The sequence below is a fragment of the Haliotis cracherodii genome, unplaced genomic scaffold (genome assembly GCF_022045235.1).
Source record: "Haliotis cracherodii isolate W230 unplaced genomic scaffold, xgHalCrac1.p SCAF_40, whole genome shotgun sequence".
NCBI lineage: Eukaryota > Metazoa > Mollusca > Gastropoda > Lepetellida > Haliotidae > Haliotis > Haliotis cracherodii.
Window position 1 is genome coordinate 1,095,521 of NW_027266298.1, and position 20,178 is coordinate 1,115,698.

General features: G+C 44.6%; 1 protein-coding gene across 2 annotated transcripts in view; it reads left to right on the plus strand.

Moving 5' to 3' along the window:
- LOC139441432 (tyrosine-protein kinase RYK-like) overlaps positions 1–20,178 on the plus strand; it is a 129,434-nt gene that overhangs the window by 57,669 nt on the left and 51,587 nt on the right. For both annotated transcript variants that reach the window (XM_071222344.1, XM_071222345.1), the window contains exons 2-4: positions 2,780–2,910; positions 5,042–5,141; positions 7,813–7,947. In XM_071222344.1, coding sequence (XP_071078445.1) covers positions 2,780–2,910; positions 5,042–5,141; positions 7,813–7,947 — 366 coding nt within the window. The remainder of the gene's footprint in view (positions 1–2,779; positions 2,911–5,041; positions 5,142–7,812; positions 7,948–20,178) is intronic.

The window sequence follows — 20,178 nt, forward strand, 5'->3', positions numbered from 1 at the left end:
AAACACAAACAATAGAAACAGGGTTGCAGTGATGGTAGATGATGTAAGCTGTGGATGTCAGCTGTTGGCTAGTTCTACTCAGGGGGCAGCCCCACTCTTCTGTACCATGTCAGCTTGTGGTCAGAGAAACATCTATGTAGGTGGCAGCAGCAGTCAGAGAGACATCTATGTAGGTGGCAGCAGCAGTCAGAGAGACATCTATGTAGGTGGCAGCAGCAGTCAGAGAGACATCTATGTAGGTGGCAGCAGCAGTCAGAGAGACATCTATGTAGGTGGCAGCAGCAGTGTCCCAAATAACTGCCTGCCCGCGGCTGATGACTTTTCTGTCGGGCTGCATGAAATTTTCCTCCACCTGACTTACAGTCTGACAGATAATTTTAAGACTATTTATGTTCTGAGTTTTATCATAACTCCTCATAGATTCTCAAGTAAATGTTTGCAATATTTCAACTGAATCAAGTCGCAATTTGTCCCTTATTTCTAAAGAATACCTAAAGGCGGGCAGGTTACTTTGAAGATGGACAGGCAACATTTATGGGTCACCTGCCCGACTGTCTTGTTGGGGCCTTAAATTATTTCACTGAGCAGTGCTGTCACACCATGGATCAGAGAGATGCATGTGTCACACATCAAACTGACGAAGGACTGCAGGTGTTCTAGACTGTATCTTCATCAACTTCAGATCAACAATCGTTGCAACATGACCTTCGGCCATATAAAACACCAGTTTGAAAATATTGAGTGAAAATTTTCAACCCAATTTGGAGATGATTGTGAATCTATTGAGTGAGATTTTCTGGAAAGGAGACCATGTAAGTTGCACCGACAGGGGACTTCAGGCTCCATTGTAGGCACTGTCAATAAAATAATCAATAAAGATAACAGTCTGTGGAATGAAAGGATGGCAGACAAATTTGATTTTATTGAATAAATTGATGAGAAAATGCATTGTTGGCGATAAAACTGAATCATATTTCATCAGAAGATTGAGGAGACATGCATGGCAGTAGCCGGGAAGGTTTCCGTATTGCATCGCCATAACACTTTGTCGCTGGTGATTTATAGCAGGAAGTTATTGCCTTGCCATTATTTAATTCTTGTGCAAACCTATTTTCAATTCTGGGCCATCTGTATATACAAATATCTTATGGAAAGGGTCATAGCCTGGTGTTGACACTCCTGTTCTCTACAGCAGGGCGCTACATAGCGTAGACCTCATCAGGCAGTTAGTGGGGGTTTTGTCGTTTTATACGAGCTTCACATGGCGATCTGTGTGAGTACAAGGCATGATGGGAAAACCCAGACCTCTCGTTACTGAGTGTCTTGCATGATAACGCTTCACTCAGTCGCAGAATTATAAAAACATATAAAATTATATTGGCTCACACAGGCCCTCATTTGCAATAAATTTGAGCTTTAAACTGTACTTTGTTTAGAGAATTAATCAGAAAGCTGTTACTACGGTCTTCGTTTGACACGTTTAACATTCTGCATGCAGAGATATAATTCCTTTATTGCCAGGGATTGGGCCATTTTCAGTCGAGTCGCTGCTTTGTGCTGTTCTCCATGCTACAGATTCACTATCTCAATAAACTTTGATTGGCTGCATTGGCTACAGGGAGATTCCTATTTTGACAGTTGCGCAGGGCATAGTAAATCACATGCCCTGTTAATAATCCCATGATGCAATGCACATCTTCTAAATAGGTTATTTTATAAAAATGGCCGTTACAGCAGTGTTCTGGAGAAGGAAGCCCAACCCGGGGTTCCCTGGCTCTCATATATCAACATTTTGACATCCAATTTTGTAGGGAATGGTTGCCCCCTCAAATCAATTCTCATCTCAGTTGCAGTGAAATGACTTTTCAATTGCTAAGAAAATAACAGGTGTTTTGCATATTTTTTAAAAGGCATTCTCAAGTTTCTGGCTAAACAAGACATGGTAAAAGCATCACGAGGAGTTATTTTGTCAACTGGTTTCCATCGGTGACATGCCAACATTCTGCGGCAATGATACACATGTTAAAACTGTCACAATGACTTCAGTCCTAAGTCAGGGACAGCAACCAACTAGCCTCCTTGTTTATGACTCGGGGTTGGAGGAAAAAAAATCCTCTTTCAGGATTTGGGGACAAAAAGTGTTGACTGAATGTAATGGGTTGTCTGCCGTGATGTATAGTCTTCAGCAGGGTTGGACTGTTCTTGTCTTGGGGGAGGTTCCTGGCCAGCTGGTGCAACCAGCTGTGCCACAGACAAGATTGGGGATTCAGCGGTCACAATGGCATGCATCATTTGTGTTGGATGAAAAGATGAGGCTGCCATGATACTAGATGGTCATGTGACAGTCATGTGACAGTCCTCCCCTGCCAGAAGTCTTTGATAGTTCCTGGCAGTTGTTTCAGGACTTCTGGTGGTCAGTATAGGTATATTCTGTAATCAATATTACCTCTATGAGGTAGCCGTACAGGGCCCAGCAGGTTTATTCCTCAATAGTTTGCCGATGGGCTATTAATGAGGAATGACAGTAGTGGAAAATAAACGCATCTTGTCTGAAATGATTGATTCTATAATCAATCACAAGATAGCATACATTGTCTAGACTGGATGTTATTCTTTGTTTTTTTATTCGGATTGTTTTAATGTTATAACCATGAACATGCTTGTGTATTGTTTGTGTATAATATGCAGAACAATACATTGAATTGGTTTTAAATAATCTCTGAAAAAAAGTTTTTTATGTAATTTGACATCAGTGTTATTTATCATTGTTTAATTTCAGGTATAACTGCGGAATTGTATTACGTGAGAAATGGCATCATTAACAACTACGCCCTGACCTTCAACTTGCCGCTTCCGCCGGACATTGACGAAATCTACTTCACATGGCAGAGGCTGAGAGAACAACCGGCCGTAAGTAGACATTGTTGGGCTGACCTTCACCTTGTCCCACTTTCCGCAGGACATGCATGGAATATGTTTCTTATGAATATAGGTTGTGTTTGCAAGGGAGGTTTGCAATCTTCTCACCCTTGACCAATGTTGACATGAGAACACAGGTACATGTTTTGAAATGTAACTCATTCATGATTGTCTTTCAAAACAATTATTTCCCACGTGGCTGGCCAAATGGGTCGGGTCGGGTCGGGTCGGGTCGTAGTATGTGCCGGCTTAGTGGACACTCTCTCTCATGTAGCTTTTGGTTGAAGACCCTTTGGGGTTTCTAGCTCAGATTCCATGCTCATATAAAGAAAGTTGGAGCTGGGTGGTCAGGCTCGTTGTTTCGACTGATTGTCTGTCGTCGTATCCAGACAGCGTGGGGCTGTGATCATGCTGTCGACCACTTGTTTGTCTGACCAAGACCTACAGGTCGCTGTGACCTGGCTGGAATGTTGCTGATTATGGCATTCATTCACTTGGTTACAACTCTCCTTAGTAAGTTATGGATTTACAACTTTCCTTAGTAAATTATGGATTTGAGGTTGAGTGAGGAAGAGATAGAAAAGTTTTGTTTGGGATTCTGGAAAAGAATTTGTGGGACCCACATACCGGAGATGTCACAATGTGCCTACCTTACGTATCAATAGGTATGACGGTACTTAATTTGTGCCACTTCTACATGACCTTGCATTGCCAACAAACCCCTTTTGGAAAGTTACATGTGGACAGTGACTGCCTGAAACTGCCGACTCCCTCACTTACCTGTCACATGGGCTGTGTCCTGTCTGTGTCACCTGTGTTCAAAGAATACATAAATATGATACCATAATGGACGTTTTGACAATAATGTCGAAAGAAGTGATGAGGAACACAGCATGTTTTCATCCTAACGGAATACTGCTCCTGAGTGTATGCCTACAGCCTTCAGTGAAAAAATCACAAACCGTGAAATTGACAAGCAAACTTCCAAACACTGGCAGACTATTGCATTTGTGAAGTTTTCCCAGATGAGCGAGTTTCATGAGCTGTCAAGTTGATTTTATTGCAGATTCAGTGATCATCTCCTCGTAAAATATTTTCAGGTCAACTGATCAGGAAAATAGTATCGTCCAACATTTTGATTGTCATCAGATGTCAGTTGTAAGGCATTGCATGGCAGACATCGGATTGAAGGAGACATTGTCGTTAATAAGACATTAGCTGCTTCAGGAACACGGACTGGGAGGTCACTGACAGAATATCTGGAGTAGTCTCAGAAAAACAAATTGAAATATGGCTTTACATCATCATATTTAAAACGCAGTGAACAGAGAGTTAACTTTTGTGCCATTATAAGTTGAGATATCTTGAAAGATGAATTATTTAAAGGATTTCTGGAGATATGATGAGATAGTGGCAGTGTAATATTTGAGTGAGTGAATATGATTTTTACGCCGATTTTAGCAATATTCCAGGAATATCATGGCAGGGGACACGAGAAATGGGCGTTACACATTGTACCCATGTTGGGTATCGAACCCGGGCCTTCGCTGTGCCGAGTGGACGCATTAACCACCAGTCAACTCCATCGCCGCCGTAGTGTAATATGTACAATGTCCAGTGTGATACTCCTGACTGTGGAACATGGAAAATTCCCAGTCATTCTAATGCAAGGAACTTATAACGTACACATCTATAAGATAGCTAGCTACCTTTGTCTCATTGTACAAGTTGTAGATGTGCCTTTGTCTCATTGTACAAATTGTAGGTGTGCCTTTGTCTCATTGTACAAATTGTAGGTGTGCCTTTGTCTTATTGTACAAATTGTAGGTGTGCCTTTGTCTCATTGTACAAATTGTAGGAGTGCCTTTGTCTCATTGTACAAATTGTAGGTGTGCCTTTGTCTCATTGTACAAATTGTAGGTGTGCCTTTGTCTCATTGTACAAATTGTAGGTGTGCCTTTGTCTCATTGTACAAATTGTAGGTGTGCCTTTGTCTCATTGTACAAGTTGTAGGTGTGCCTTTGTCTCATTGTACAAATTGTAGGTGTGCCTTTGTCTCATTGTACAAATTGTTGCACTGTTGATTATATAAGATTACCTCATTCCTCTGTTGTCTTTGCAGATGTTCTACAGAATGAAGTTCACCGTGCTTCATGACCGAGCGCTGATGCTGCCGGAGGCTAATATATCTAACGAGGGACAGGTGCCTAGCACATTGTCAGGTAAACTAATTAGAATTGATTTCATATTAATTACACTGAATTCATGCGTGTAGGGCTGCCAGGTCGTCAGGTGTGACATTGTCCCTCATCTGTAGAGTGAATCATCACTGGGAGGGAGCTGGGTCAATGGTGTGCCACCTAGACACGTCTAGATCTCCCTGGGAGGGAGCTGGGTCAATGGTGTGCCACCTAGACACGTCTAGATCTCCCTGGGAGGAAGCTGGGTCAATGGTGTGCCACCTAGACACGTCTAGATCTCCCTGGGAGGGAGCTGGGTCAATGGTGTGCCACCTAGACACGTCTAGAACTCCCTGGGAGGGAGCTGGGTCAATGGTGTGCCACCTAGACACGTCTAGATCTCCCTGGGAGGGAGCTGGGTCAATGGTGTGCCACCTAGACACGTCTAGAACTCCCTGGGAGGGAGCTGGGTCAATGATGTGCCACCTAGACACGTCTAGAACTCCCTGGGAGGGAGCTGGGTCAATGGTGTGCCACCTAGACACGTCTAGATCTCCCTGGGAGGGAGCTGGGTCAATGGTGTGCCACCTAGACACGTCTAGAACTCCCTGGGAGGGAGCTGGGTCAATGATGTGCCACCTAGACACGTCTAGAACTCCCTGGGAGGGAGCTGGGTCAATGGTGTGCCACCTAGACACGTCTAGATCTCCCTGGGAGGGAGCTGGGTCAATGGTGTGCCACCTAGACACGTCTAGATCTCCCTGGGAGGGAGCTGGGTCAATGGTGTGCCACCTAGACACGTCTAGATCTCCCTGGGAGGGAGCTGGGTCAATGATGTGCCACCTAGACACGTCTAGATCTCCCTGGGAGGGAGCTGGGTCAATGATGTGCCACCTAGACACGTCTAGAACTCCCTGGGAGGGAGCTGGGTCAATGGTGTGCCACCAAGACACGTCTAGATCTCCCTGGGAGGGAGCTGGGTCAATGGTGTGCCACCTAGACACGTCTAGATCTCCCTGGGAGGGAGCTGGGTCAATGGTGTGCCACCTAGACATGTCTAGATCTCCCTGGGAGGGGGCTGGGTCAATGGTGTGCCACCTAGACTCGTCTAGATCTCCCTGGGAGGGAGCTGGGTCAATGGTGTGCCACCTAGACACATCTAGATCTCCCTGGGAGGGGGCTGGATCAATGGTGTGCCACCTAGACACGTCTAGATCTCCCTGGGAGGGAGCTGGGTCAATGGTTTACCACCTAGACATGTCTAGATCTCCCTGGGAGGTAGCTGGGTCAATGGTGTGCCACCAAGACACGTCTAGATCTCCATGGGAGGGGGCTGGGTCAATGGTGTGCCACCTAGACACGTCTAGATCTCCCTGGGAGGGGGCTGGGTCAATGGTGTGCCACCTAGACACGTCTAGATCTCCATGGGAGGGGGCTGGGTCAATGGTGTGCCACCAAGACACGTCTAGAACTCCCTGGGAGGGAGCAAGGTCAATGATGTGCCACCTAGACACGTCTAGATCTCCCTGGGAGGGGGCTGGGTCAATGATGTGCCACCTAGACACGTCTAGATCTCCCTGGGAGGGAGCAAGGTCAATGATGTGCCACCTAGACACGTCTAGAACTCCCTGGGAGGGAGCTGGGTCAATGGTGTGCCACCTAGACACGTCTAGAACTTCCTGGGAGGGGGCTGGGTCAATGATGTGCCACCTAGACACGTCTAGATCTCCCTGGGAGGGAGCTGGGTCAATGGTGTGCCACCTAGACACGTCTAGATCTCCCTGGGAGGGGGCTGGGTCAATGGTGTGCCACCTAGACACGTCTAGATCCCCCTGAGGGGGCTGGGTCAATGGTGTGCCACCTAGACTTGTCTAGAACTAGGTCAACTAGTGTTCAATGCCTGGTGCAATAGAACCAGTGTTCAATGCCTGGTGCATTAGAACCAGTGTTCAATGCCTGGTACATTAGAACCAGTGTTCAATGCCTTGTACATTTGAACCAGTGTTCAATGCCTGGTACATTAGAACTAGTGTTCAATGCCTGGTCCATTAGAACCAGGGTTCAATGCCTGGTACATTAGAACCAGTGTTTAATGCCTTGTTCATTAGAACCAGTGTTCAATGCCTGGTACATTAGAACTAGTGTTCAATGCCTGGTACATCAGAACCAGTGTTCAATGCCTGGTCCATTAGAACCAGTGTTCAATGCCTTGTACATTAGAACCAGTGTTCAATGCCTTGTACATTAGAACCAGTGTTCAATGCCTTGTTCATTAGAACCAGTGTTCAATGCCTTGTACATTAGAACCAGTGTTCAATGCCTTGTACATTAGAACTAGTGTTCAATGCCTGGTCCATTAGAACCAGTGTTCAATGCCTGGTCCATTAGAACCAGTGTTCAATGCTTGGGTAAAATATAGAATTATGTGAGGTATCTCTTTGCCTGGGTCCGGGGTCCTCTCAGTAATAATTTGGGAAGTCCAAGGCATGGACATGGGGATCCTAGTTTGGTGACCTCACGACGACAATTGTAGCTTATTTAATGTACTTACTTTGAAAACATGATACTAGGGTGGGGGTCACTTGACAATTTGCACAACTATTTAAATACAGTGAATGAACACTCAGTATTTCAATACAGAGAATGAACACTCACTCACTCACTAACTCCAAGGAGAATGGCTGAAAGTGTACAGGTGGGGTGTGTGTTCCAGTGTTCCAGGTGCGTCTACCCTGCACAGGGGAGATGAGTGCCCAGGTCGATGTCATCATCCAGATGAACATCAGCATCTTCTCAGCATCCAATCTCACAGTACTCAACTTCAAGAGGCGGAAAACATGCATCAAAGGTAGGACTACCCTCTGTGTCTGTCTGTACAAGTGTCTATGTCAGTCTGTGTCTGTCTGTACAAGTGTCTGTGTCAGTCTGTGTCTGTCTGTACAAGTGTCTGTGTCTGTACAAGTCGTAGAAGGTCCAACCCTGGCTGTATCACACCAAAAGACGTCAAGAGATGGTACTTGTTGTTACCCTGCCTCACACTTTGCATATAAAATATTATATTTTCAAATAACTTTCTCAAAATATTGAATATAACTCCATTAGACTGATGAACTATCAAGAATAAGACCAACTGATGAATGATAATTTATAGTAAGAGTGAAGGATAGATAGATCCAAGTTAATCAGGTATACAAATTTGCAAATAAATGCCCAAATAATTTTCTAATAACTTCCCCCCCCCCCCCGCACCCCACCCTCAACCCGGTAACAGCTGAAAGGCAGTGTAAAGCCGGAGCCTAATGGGAAACTAAGCACAGTCTCCAAGTCTGCACATGCATATAATGTAAGCCTGGAAGTATGTCTAGCTGGTGTCAGTGGCCCACAAATCGGGGGGGGGGGGGGGGGGGGGGGGGGGGGAAGGACACAGGTCGGGGGCAGCATCTGTCTGGCAGGGGGGACCTTCTGTTGTTACGTAACGTGCACTTCATTAATCACGGCATGACAAATGTTGTGGGCCTGCTCTCGCACATCACCGACTACAACTGTGTGTTTAGACTGAAATCTGCACTTGATATTCTCCGGTAAATATGATCGGGTCTCTCCGAACCCCGTAGACAGAAAAGGAAGTGGCATATATGCTGAGACAGCGGAAATCATTCACAAAACACATGTCTTATGCGATAATCTTCCTCTACCACAGACCTCTATTAATAATTTCCACGCATGTGCATCAAATGTGTATTGTTTTACATAGACAAGTATTTGTTTACATAACTTACTGCTATTTGGCCATCCTGCCAGAACAATACCGACAAGTTTACGCTGAAATTCGCTGACGTAAACTTTGCGATGTCGGGTCGAAGGTTGTGTAAAATGACGTCCCTTGAGCCAACTCCCTGGAGTCGATTTATTTGGACAAATTTAAAGAATGACTTTCGGAGAGCATTGGAGTGTTGTGCCATGTGGCAGCTATTTATGAAGAAACAATAGTAGAAGTGCCATTGTCTTTCGGAAGGCGGTACACTTCCATTGCCAAATACATAAACACTTGGCCAGGCGGCAGGTGCTTGCAGTATGCCTGCCTTCGTTCTACAGTCAAATCTTCTTGTAAGATTCTCATGGGAACAAGGGGCATTTTTTATGTGAGAATGTTAATGGAAGTTTCTATAAATATTATAATCCAGTGAGTGTTCAAAGGATCATGATTTGGTGTGTGGTATGTAATAGGTGGATCTAAGTGTGGGGGGCAGGCCATGTATGAGTGTATGTGTTGTGTTGGACACATGGTTTGAGTGAGTTAGTGAGTGGGAGAGTGAGTGAGTTTGGTTTTACGCCGCTTTTAGCAATATTCCAGCAATGTCATGGCGGGGACACCAGAAATGGACTTCACATATTTTCCCATTGTGGGGAATTGAACCTTGGTCTTTGGCATGAGGAGCGAATGCTTGAACCACTAGGCTACCCCACCACCCCTCACATGGTTTGATCATCCAGTGAGTGTCTCCCAGTGTCTCCCAGTGTCCTACTGGGGATATCTGCACCAGTAGCTGATGAAACTAGGGATGGGTGTACCAGTAGCTGATGAAACTAGGGATATGTGCACCAGTAGCTGATGAAACTAGGGATAGGTGTACCAGTAGCTGATGAAACATGGGGATAGGTGCACCAGTAGCTGATGAAACATGGGGATAGGTGTATCAGTAGCTGATGAAACATGGGGATAGGTGTACCAGTAGCTGATGAAACATGGGGATAGGTGTACCAGTAGCTGATGAAACATGGGGATATGTGTACCAGTAGCTGATGAAACTAGGGATAGGTGTACCAGTAGCTGATGAAACTAGGGATGGGTGCACCAGTAGCTGATGAAACTAGGGATGGGTGTACCAGTAGCTGATGAAACTAGGGATATGTGCACCAGTAGCTGATGAAACTAGGGATAGGTGTACCAGTAGCTGATGAAACATGGGGATAGGTGCACCAGTAGCTGATGAAACATGGGGATATGTGCACCAGTAGCTGATGAAACATGGGGATGGGTGTACCAGTAGCTGATTAAACTAGGGATAGGTGTACCAGTAGCTGATGAAACTAGGGATACGTGTACCAGTAGCTGATGAAGCTGGGGATAGGTGCACCAGTAGCTGATGAAACTAGGGATAGGTGTACCAGTAGCTGATGAAACTAGGGATAGGTGTACCAGTAGCTGATGAAACTAGGGATAGGTGCACCAGTAGCTGATGAAACTAGGGATAGGTGCACCAGTAGCTGATGAAACTAGGGATGGGTGTACCAGTAGCTGATGAAACTAGGGATATGTGCACCAGTAGCTGATGAAACTAGGGATAGGTGTACCAGTAGCTGATGAAACATGGGGATAGGTGCACCAGTAGCTGATGAAACATGGGGATATGTGCACCAGTAGCTGATGAAACATGGGGATGGGTGTACCAGTAGCTGATGAAACTAGGGATAGGTGTACCAGTAGCTGATGAAACTAGGGATACGTGTACCAGTAGCTGATGAAGCTGGGGATAGGTGCACCAGTAGCTGATGAAACTAGGGATAGGTGTACCAGTAGCTGATGAAACTAGGGATAGGTGTACCAGTAGCTGATGAAACTAGGGATACGTGTACCAGTAGCTGATGAAGCTGGGGATAGGTGCACCAGTAGCTGATGAAACTAGGGATAGATGTACCAGTAGCTGATGAAACTAGGGATAGGTGTACCAGTAGCTGTTTAAACATGGGGATGGGTGTACCAGTAGCTGATGAAACTAGGGATACGTGTACCAGTAGCTGATGAAACTAGGGATACGTGTACCAGTAGCTGATGAAACATGGGGATAGGTGTACCAGTAGCTGATGAAACTAGGGATAGGTGTACCAGTAGCTGATGAAACTAGGGATAGGTGTACCAGTAGCTGATGAAACTAGGGATAGGTGTACCAGTAGCTGATGAAACATGGGGATAGGTGTACCAGTAGCTGATGAAACTAGGGATAGATGTACCAGTAGCTGATGAAACTAGGGATAGGTGTACCAGTAGCTGATGAAACATGGGGATAGGTGTACCAATAGCTGATGAAACTAGGGATAGGTGCACCAGTAGCTGATGAAACATGGGGATAGGTGTACCAGTAGCTGATGAAACATGGGGATAGGTGTACCAGTAGCTGATGAAACATGGGGATAGGTGTACCAGTAGCTGATGAAACATGGGGATAGGTGTACCAGTAGCTGATGAAACATGGGGATGGGTGTACCAGTAGCTGATGAAACATGGGGATAGGTGCACCAGTAGCTGATGAAACATGGGGATGAAACTGTGTATCCACGTTCAAACACTATCCAGGCTGTTGTGACACCATTGCCCACGGGTTTGTCTGGTCCAACACTAGCCTGTAAAATCTCTAAGGTATAAAACCCCCACCACTCACTCACTCATTCAGCCAGCTGCAGGGATATTGATGGCTACAACTATTACATATAACCACTACTTTTTCTACCAATGTCAACTTTGCACATTTAAATCACCAACCAGTGCCACACAGTGCAAGCATTCCTTTAAACTTTTTTAAACGTTTTTGTAGAGAAAAAAGCCACAAAGTGTGTTATCCTGGAAGCCAAGTTGTGGTGTGTGTGACTGCTGTAATTTACAGGTGTAGGGCATGATAAGATAATAATGCAAAGATGGAGGACCTGTCTGCTGGGTGAACACAATTTACCGGCACTATCCTCCTGACTTCAAAGTATGTGCCTGCTGAATTTGTTTATCAATTAATTAATATATTCCTTTCTGATCTAATTACCAGTTTTCTTAAGCTTTGATCAGTGATCTCTTTCTTCGTTTTTGTGCTCACATTATACAAGTTTGGGTTTTACAAAGAAAACACAAAAAAGACAGAAGGATGGGCAATTTCGTGGCAACTACAGTCGAACGTCATTGTGTCGAACTTAAGAGCCCCCAAGTATCCAAATTAAGCATAAAATTCCCCTGATGTCTCGGAACCCCACAAAACCCCAACTTTCTTCCAGATCGACGAGTTCGACACAACGAGGTTCGACTAATTGTATCTGACTTGATATCAATGTGATCTAGATGCAGCCTCTGCGTACATCTATGTACTGCTTGTAATGTACTGGTATTCCTTTAGGGGCCGGTCTTTCGACAAATCACTTTGCTTAGGCCATGACTCTGTGAAGAAATACTTCAGCCTATATTTCCTAGGGGCATTCAGTTATCTGGTATTTACGTACAACTGACATTTATATTTGCAGACCAAGTGATAATGTTTTTGTGGATTTTTTTTTCAAATGAGATATTTAGATTATTCCTTCAGTGCAAGTATAAAATAAATGAGAAATACTTGTCTGTAAACAGAAGTGAGCTTATAAATCTCGGAGCAAGTGGATAGAAGCTGTTATAACAGACATGATGACAACAGTTGCATAAAATAGTTCAGTAATTCCTCGACAGGATCATCGCAGGTCCGTAGGCTGCACTATTTAACAGAGGTCAGTACTTCCCAAGTCGAACTAGTACACAATGATTAACAGATTTAGTTGAAAGATATGTAGAAGAAATTGGCAGATAAAGTGAAAAAGCTATGTGAACACCAAGGGCAATATGGTATTAAGTGTCACATTGCACTTGCAGTGTCATTCAAACCCAGAACAGTGATCTGGACAATAAAAACATCAGGCCTTGAAATAGCAACGTTGTGTAATAGAAACTGATGGTTTTGGCGGTATCAGTCTGGTTATCCGTGCAGTTATCCACAGATAGGGGTGAGATAACATCATATATCTCCCACATCCTTGTATACCCTCTAACCCATACAGTTTCCCCAGCCTCAGTGACAGAATATACTCTCAAGGCAGACAGGTTCGGTGACAGGGATATCCAGCAGACCACGACTCTGTTGCCAGCATTCCGGGGTAGGATGCTTCAGGTTTCAGGAAAATTCTAATCTGCAAATCTCTTGGTAATCTGTTTGTCTGAGTTCCTTCAGCTGATGTTATGCGGCTTTTTGTTGAGATTTCTATCTGGGCATGTGATAGTTGTGCCCCTCCCTCCCGGAGTCCATTGTTGGTGATGTGGGATTGAGGATTACTGTCACTGAAGCCTTCATATCGGATCTCAGGACCGACTTCTGACACCAATTCAGGATGATTTACTGCTACAAATCATGGCCAATGAAACTTGAGTGTCTGGCGGGAAGTGTTCGGGAAGCTCCATCAATTTCTGAAAAAGTACCTGTTAAGTGAAAAATTGCAGCTGGTTGCATGTCTGAATGATGATTGGAACTAATAGAGCTCAGTGGGAAGAGTGAGAGAGCCTGTTGTCAGTAGTTTTGTGTAGGACGCCACAAAATGTCTCATAGTTTAATAATGGGGTCCACAGAAACAATTTGTTCTTCACCTCCAGAAAACTTTGCGTCAAATTCTGAATCATTCTCAGTTTAAACTAATTCATTAATTCACTTTCAAAATGTTGTCTATGCCACAGCTTTTCTTGTTGTTCAATGTTTGGTTTTCTTCAACTCTTCCTCTACCAAGGATTACGCCAAACACTCCTTTGTGAAGGAGTCCATGCCTATGCCAGATGTTTTTTTAAGGGGTGGTGGGGTAGTCTAGTGGTTAGAGCGTTCACTTGTCACACCAAAGGCCGGGGTTCCATTCCCCGCATGGTTACAATGTGTGAAGCCCATTTCTGGTGTCCCCCGCCGTGTTATTGCTGGAATATCATTAAAAGCTGCGTAAAACCTCACTCACTCACTCACTCACTCACTCACTCACCTTGTTTAATAAAAGTCCCATGTTCTCCCCATCCCATGCGGACCATTCCTTTACCCACCTCCCTAGAATGAAGCATGTCCTCCAAGCCATTAGAACCTCCCATCTCCCATCTTATCTTGACCCATTCTCTTCCCATACCTTAAATGAAGCCACTCATTTCTTTTAGCTTTTCCTTGAATGAGCCAAGAAAACAACCTTCCCCTTTCATTTTTAACCATTCCCTTCAATCTTCATAGAATGTAGCAAAATTAAACACAGTTTAAGAAAGCACCACCCTTCTCCCATCCCATGCCGACATTCTCCTAACCCTCCTTAGAAATAGAATCAATTCTTTAGACCTATGACCACCTTTGTGGTCTAGTGGATATAGAGTCTCCTCGAAGAGCAGAAAGCAGAAGGGTTTGATTCCCGTCCAAAATGTACCAAAAGATGTTAAAAGAAGGTACTTGTTGTTACCCTGTCTAGCGCTCCGCATTAAGGTGCGGAAACAAGGACTGGTCAGCTTGGAGTGTAAACTGTTTGAGTGTGGTATTCATGTTAAACGGCCAGCATGATAAATCCTGACTAGTACAAGCAGCCACACACACAATAGACCCATCCTTCTCCCACCCCTCCTTAGAAGTAGAATCAATTCTGTAGACCCATCCTTCTTCCAACCCATCCCACCCCTCCTTATAAGTAAATCAATTCTATAGACCCATCCTTCTTCCAACCCATCCCACCCCTCCTCAAAAGTAGAATCAATTCTATAGACCCATCCTTCTTCCAACCCATCCCACCCCTCCTTAGAAGTAGAATCAATTCTGTAGACCCATCCTTCTTCCAACCCATCCCACCCCTCCTCAAAAGTAGAATCAATTCTGTAGACCCATCCTTCTTCCAACCCATCCCACCCCTCCTTATAAGTAAATCAATTCTATAGACCCATCCTTCTTCCAACCCATCCCATCCCTCCTCAAAAGTAGAATCAATTCTATAGACCCATCCTTCTTCCAACCCATCCCACCCCTCCTTAGAAGTAGAATCAATTCTGTAGACCCATCCTTCTTCCAACCCATCCCACCCCTCCTCAAAAGTAGAATCAATTCTGTAGACCCATCCTTCTTCCAACCCATCCCACCCCTCCTCAAAAGTAGAATCAATTCTGTAGACCCATCCTTCTTCCAACCCATCCCACCCCTCCTCAAAAGTAGAATCAATTCTATAGACCCATCCTTCTTCCAACCCATCCCACCCCTCCTCAAAAGTAGAATCAATTCTGTAGACCCATCCTTCTTCCAACCCATCCCACCCCTCCTCAAAAGTAGAATCAATTCTGTAGACCCATCCTTCTTCCAACCCATCCCACCCCTCCTCAAAAGTAGAATCAATTCTGTAGACCCATCCTTCTTCCAACCCATCCCACCCCTCCTCAGAAGTAGAATCAATTCTGTAGACCCATCCTTCTTCCAACCCATCCCATCCCTCCTCAGAAGTAGAATCAATTCTGTCGACCCATCCTTCTTCCAACCCATCCCACCCCTCCTCAAAAGTAGAATCAATTCTGTAGACCCATCCTTCTTCCAACCCATCCCACCCCTCCTCAAAAGTAGAATCAATTCTGTAGACCCATCCTTCTTCCAACCCATCCCACCCCTCCTCAAAAGTAGAATCAATTCTGTAGACCCATCCTTCTTCCAACCCATCCCACCCCTCCTCAAAAGTAGAATCAATTCTGTAGACCCATCCTTCTTCCAACCCATCCCACCCCTCCTCAGAAGTAGAATCAATTCTGTAGACCCATCCTTCTTCCAACCCATCCCATCCCTCCTCAGAAGTAGAATCAATTCTGTAGACCCATCCTTCTTCCAACCCATCCCACCCCTCCTCAAAAGTAGAATCAATTCTGTAGACCCATCCTTCTTCCAACCCATCCCACCCCTCCTCAAAAGTAGAATCAATTCTGTAGACCCATCCTTCTTCCAACCCATCCCACCCCTCCTCAGAAGTAGAATCAATTCTGTAGACCCATCCTTCTTCCAACCCATCCCACCCCTCCTCAGAAGTAGAATCAATTCTGTAGACCCATCCTTCTTCCAACCCATCCCACCCCTCCTCAGAAGTAGAATCAATTCTGTCGACCCATCCTTCTTCCAACCCATCCCATCCCTCCTCAGAAGTAGAATCAATTCTGTCGACCCATCCTTCTTCCAACCCATCCCATCCCTCCTCAGAAGTAGAATCAATTCTGTAGACCCATCCTTCTTCCAACCCATCCCATCCCTCCTCAGAAGTAGAATCAATTCTGTCGACCCATCCTTCTTCCAACCCATCCCACCCCTCCTCAGAAGTAGAATCAATTCTGTAGACCCATCCTTCTTCCAACCCATCCCATCCCTCCTCAGAAGTAGAATCAATTCTGTCGACCCATCCTTGTCCCGTCCCATCCCTCCGCTGGTCCGTGTGGTTGCTGTGAAGTGTTTTAACAGTGGTGCTGCTGCTGCAGTCTGTCTGCCTGGATCTGCCTCCTCGTCCTGAAGCTCACAGAGGCTTGTTTGTTCTCCTGTGTTTCCACATCAGTGCTTCTGTCAGCCCCCTCCGACAAAGTTGCTCTCCAACTTTTTGGACACTCTTCTTCTGTTTCTTGGCGTTTGTTGGCTGCGTGAAACTCCAGAAGCAGTGTTTGTTGGTGTACAAGCAGGCGAGGAGGCTGGGTGAGACCGGGTGTTTGTTTTGTGTGTGTTTCGTTAGCAGTAGTTTATGTGATGACAGGGCCAGACTCAGCCTTACACACAAACCGGCTCTGGTTCCACAAGACTTGCCCCCTCAACCAACAGCTGTTCTCATCAGCCTCGTATAGCCCTTTCCTGAAAACTGGTCCAACAATTTAAGTTAGGGGTAAATGTCACCATGGTTCAGCACAGCTGCCCTCGTAGGAAACATGGATGTCCTAATGTTGGTGCCTTTTGCTGTTCAATTTCATAATCCATTCAATAAAAAGCATGCAGGTTCAAATTAAAAAAACAACCCCAAAATGTCTCATATCTCTATTTTGCAGATAATGTCAACATTGAATTAACTAATTCAACACAAATTTGATATCAATTTTTCAATTTGGTGTTATATTTCTGATGCTTTACATTTATGGGATAACTGTTCCTTTAGCAGTTGATGTTTCTTATAATAAGTATGTTATTTTAAGGCATAAAATAATACATGTCTGCACTTCCCCATTCAACAGCATGAAGGTTGGAAGAGGGGATTTCACTGTCAGAAAAATGTCTCACTAAAGAAGGAATCGCAGCTTTAGTTTTTAAGTCATTGACAGCAACCAGAACGATGTTTATTACCTTGTAATTGCTGTTTACAAATGTCAGCTTAGATTTCTCCACAAATACTGGCATGATATTACATGGTTTTACTAAAACAGATAATTTGTCACAGCATGGTTTGCAAGCAGTTAAAATGCCAGCTGCCTTTAGGGGGTTGAAGAAGGTTTTATGTTCACATCAGTATTTCCTTCAACTGGGAACTGAGCCATCTTCAGACTGCATATGGTCCTTCTGAGAGTGTCTCGTCCCCAGTATCTTGTCCCCAGTGTCTTCTCCCCAGTGTCTTCTCCCCTGTGTCTTCTCCCCTGTGTCTTCTCCCCAGTGTCTTGTCCCCAGTGTCTTGTCCCCAGTGTCTTGTCCCCAGTGTCTTCTCCCCAGTGTCTTCTCCCCTGTGTCTTCTTCCTAGTGTCTTCTACCCAGTGTCTTCTCCCCAGTGTCTTGTCCCCAGTGTCTTCTCCCCTGTGTCTTCTCCCCTGTGTCTTCTTCCTAGTGTCTTCTACCCAGTGTCTTCTCCCCAGTGTCTTCTCCCCTGTGTCTTCTTCCTAGTGTCTTCTACCCAGTGTCTTCTCCCCAGTGTCTTGTCCCCAGTGTCTTCTCCCCTGTGTCTTCTCCCAAGTGTCTTGTCCCCAGTGTCTTCTCCCCAGTGTCTTCTCCCCAGTGTCTTCTTCCTAGTGTCTTGTCCCCAGTGTCTTCTTCCCAGTGTCTTCTTCCTAGTGTCTTGTCCCCAGTGTCTTCTCCCCAGTGTCTTGTCCCCAGTGTCTTCTCCCAAGTGTCTTCTTCCTAGTGGGGAATCAATCGCATGTCTTTGACTTGTTTTGTCATCTTGGTGGATCGTTCACACTCTGTCCATAGTGCACATACCTAGCCTTCTGTAAACAGTCATCTAGACGATTGTGACGATTTTTCTATGGAATAACAATAGACTTGAATTGGTCCCCAGAAAACAGTTAGTCCTTCATCTTTGACCTGCCATTCATTTGGCATGTTGGTGTGTTCTAGATTGGGGGAGCACTCACTCACTCACTCACTCACTCACTCACTCACTCACTCACTCACTCACTCACTCACCCACTCACCCATTCACTCACTCACTCACTCACTCTTACTCAATCACTCTCGCTATCTCCACACTCTGGTCTGTCTCTTGCACGCTCACTCACTCACTCTTTCTCTCACTCTTTCTCTCTCTCTCTCCTACCCCCTCACTCACTCATGCTCGTTCTCTCTCTCTCTCTCTCTCCTCTCTCTCTCACTCATGCACTCACTCACTCATACTTCAATGTGAAAGTTCTTCCTTTTCCCAGTTGTCTAACTTGTCTTGCTGGAGTCGTACCTGTCTGTGTTTGGCCTGAGGTCTATGATTTGTTGTCTGTTGTAATGAAATAATGATAAACTGGTATCTGTGAAGGGAATCAATGTCCGGTCGTCTCACTCCTGCCTGCTTCAGATTCAAACACTGATGGGCCCTGGCTGGACCCACTCTTCGTCTAGGCCTTCTCTGAGTTTGTCTGGCCATGTAAGATATCTCCTCCAACACCATGGAGACAATCCCACTCCCCTGTTTCCACTGATCAAATTGTTAGTGCCATGCAAAGTCTACTCCATGATGAAAAAAAACAAATTCAGGTTCACTGACTGTCGAAAAAAAAAGCCCTTAATTTTCAAGACATTGAATTCCCAGACTATGCAATCAATCTTTAGGCACCTAATTGGAAGTGCAACCATTTTAAAGATATTGGCAAACATACAGCAGTGTCAAACATGAAATTGCAGAGTGAAATTCAATTAACCACTCATCGTAGTCACATTCTTAACCCTTCTGCTACCCTTGTCCAGGAAAAAAGTCCATCTCTCCTCACTTTGGAGATTTTACTGAAATTTGAATACATCAAGTAGGAGTTCAGTTTGATCGCAGATTTCAGTAGAATCGGATACACATGTTTAGATTGGAATTCAGAGAGAAAATAGTTTTTGAAATTTCTCAAATGCCTTTTAGTGCCAACAAGGCTATAGAGTTAAAATGGTGTCCATTTCCAGAGTGTAGATAGTTGGGTGAGGAAGGCAGGGATGAACATTAATGGTAGGTGATGAAACGTCCAACATCTGTTGGAAGACCTAATAAATGAAGTGTTGACAAATATGCCATGTTGGTGTTATTGCCTGGCCAAGTTTTTAGCCAATTCACACCCCCATCTTGGTCTCACCTTACTAATTGTTAACGCTTGTTGTGCACCAGAAGTAATCTTAATAGGAGCAGAACCCTATATTCTTTATCTCCCAAGACAACACAGATTCTTCTGTGGAGTTGTATGCAGATGGCTATCTCCTGTCTTCCATTAGGAGCGTGTTTAGGATGAATGTTACATCATGTCAAATTGTGAGGTGATCAATATTATCTGAAGAGTTCTCATGTTTCAAATTTCAATTCTTAACTCATTTTGTCCCACAGATGTTTCAAATTTGTATTTTGGCTAAAACTCATCAGATCATTTGCATACTGAACTAGCAGCTGCCTATGATGAATGTTGAAGTGGAAACCACATTTCAGGGTCGTATGTAGCTTTCCTGAAAGAAAAGGCCATGGATGTGTAGTAATTCTATTCTCCTTATAGGCAAGACTTGATATGTTGACAGTACATCTAAGGACTCCAGTCTGTTATAGGGACAACTTGTTCTTATTATTAGAAATTATGATTTATACCTACCGTATTCGACGTAATAAGCGCCCCGCTCTAATAAGCGTCCATGGCGAAATTTTCTGATATATTGGCTAGTGAACAATGCCAATTAGCACCCCTTCCGATTGATCACCTGACCCATTTATTTGTGCATAATACGCACTCATATGTTATATCACCCTTAATTATGGGCAATAAAATTTTTGAAAAATATATCTGTCGTATGTAAACATTTCAGGCTGTTAGCACAAACCACAAAATTTATGATTTTTCAACTCAAAATAATAT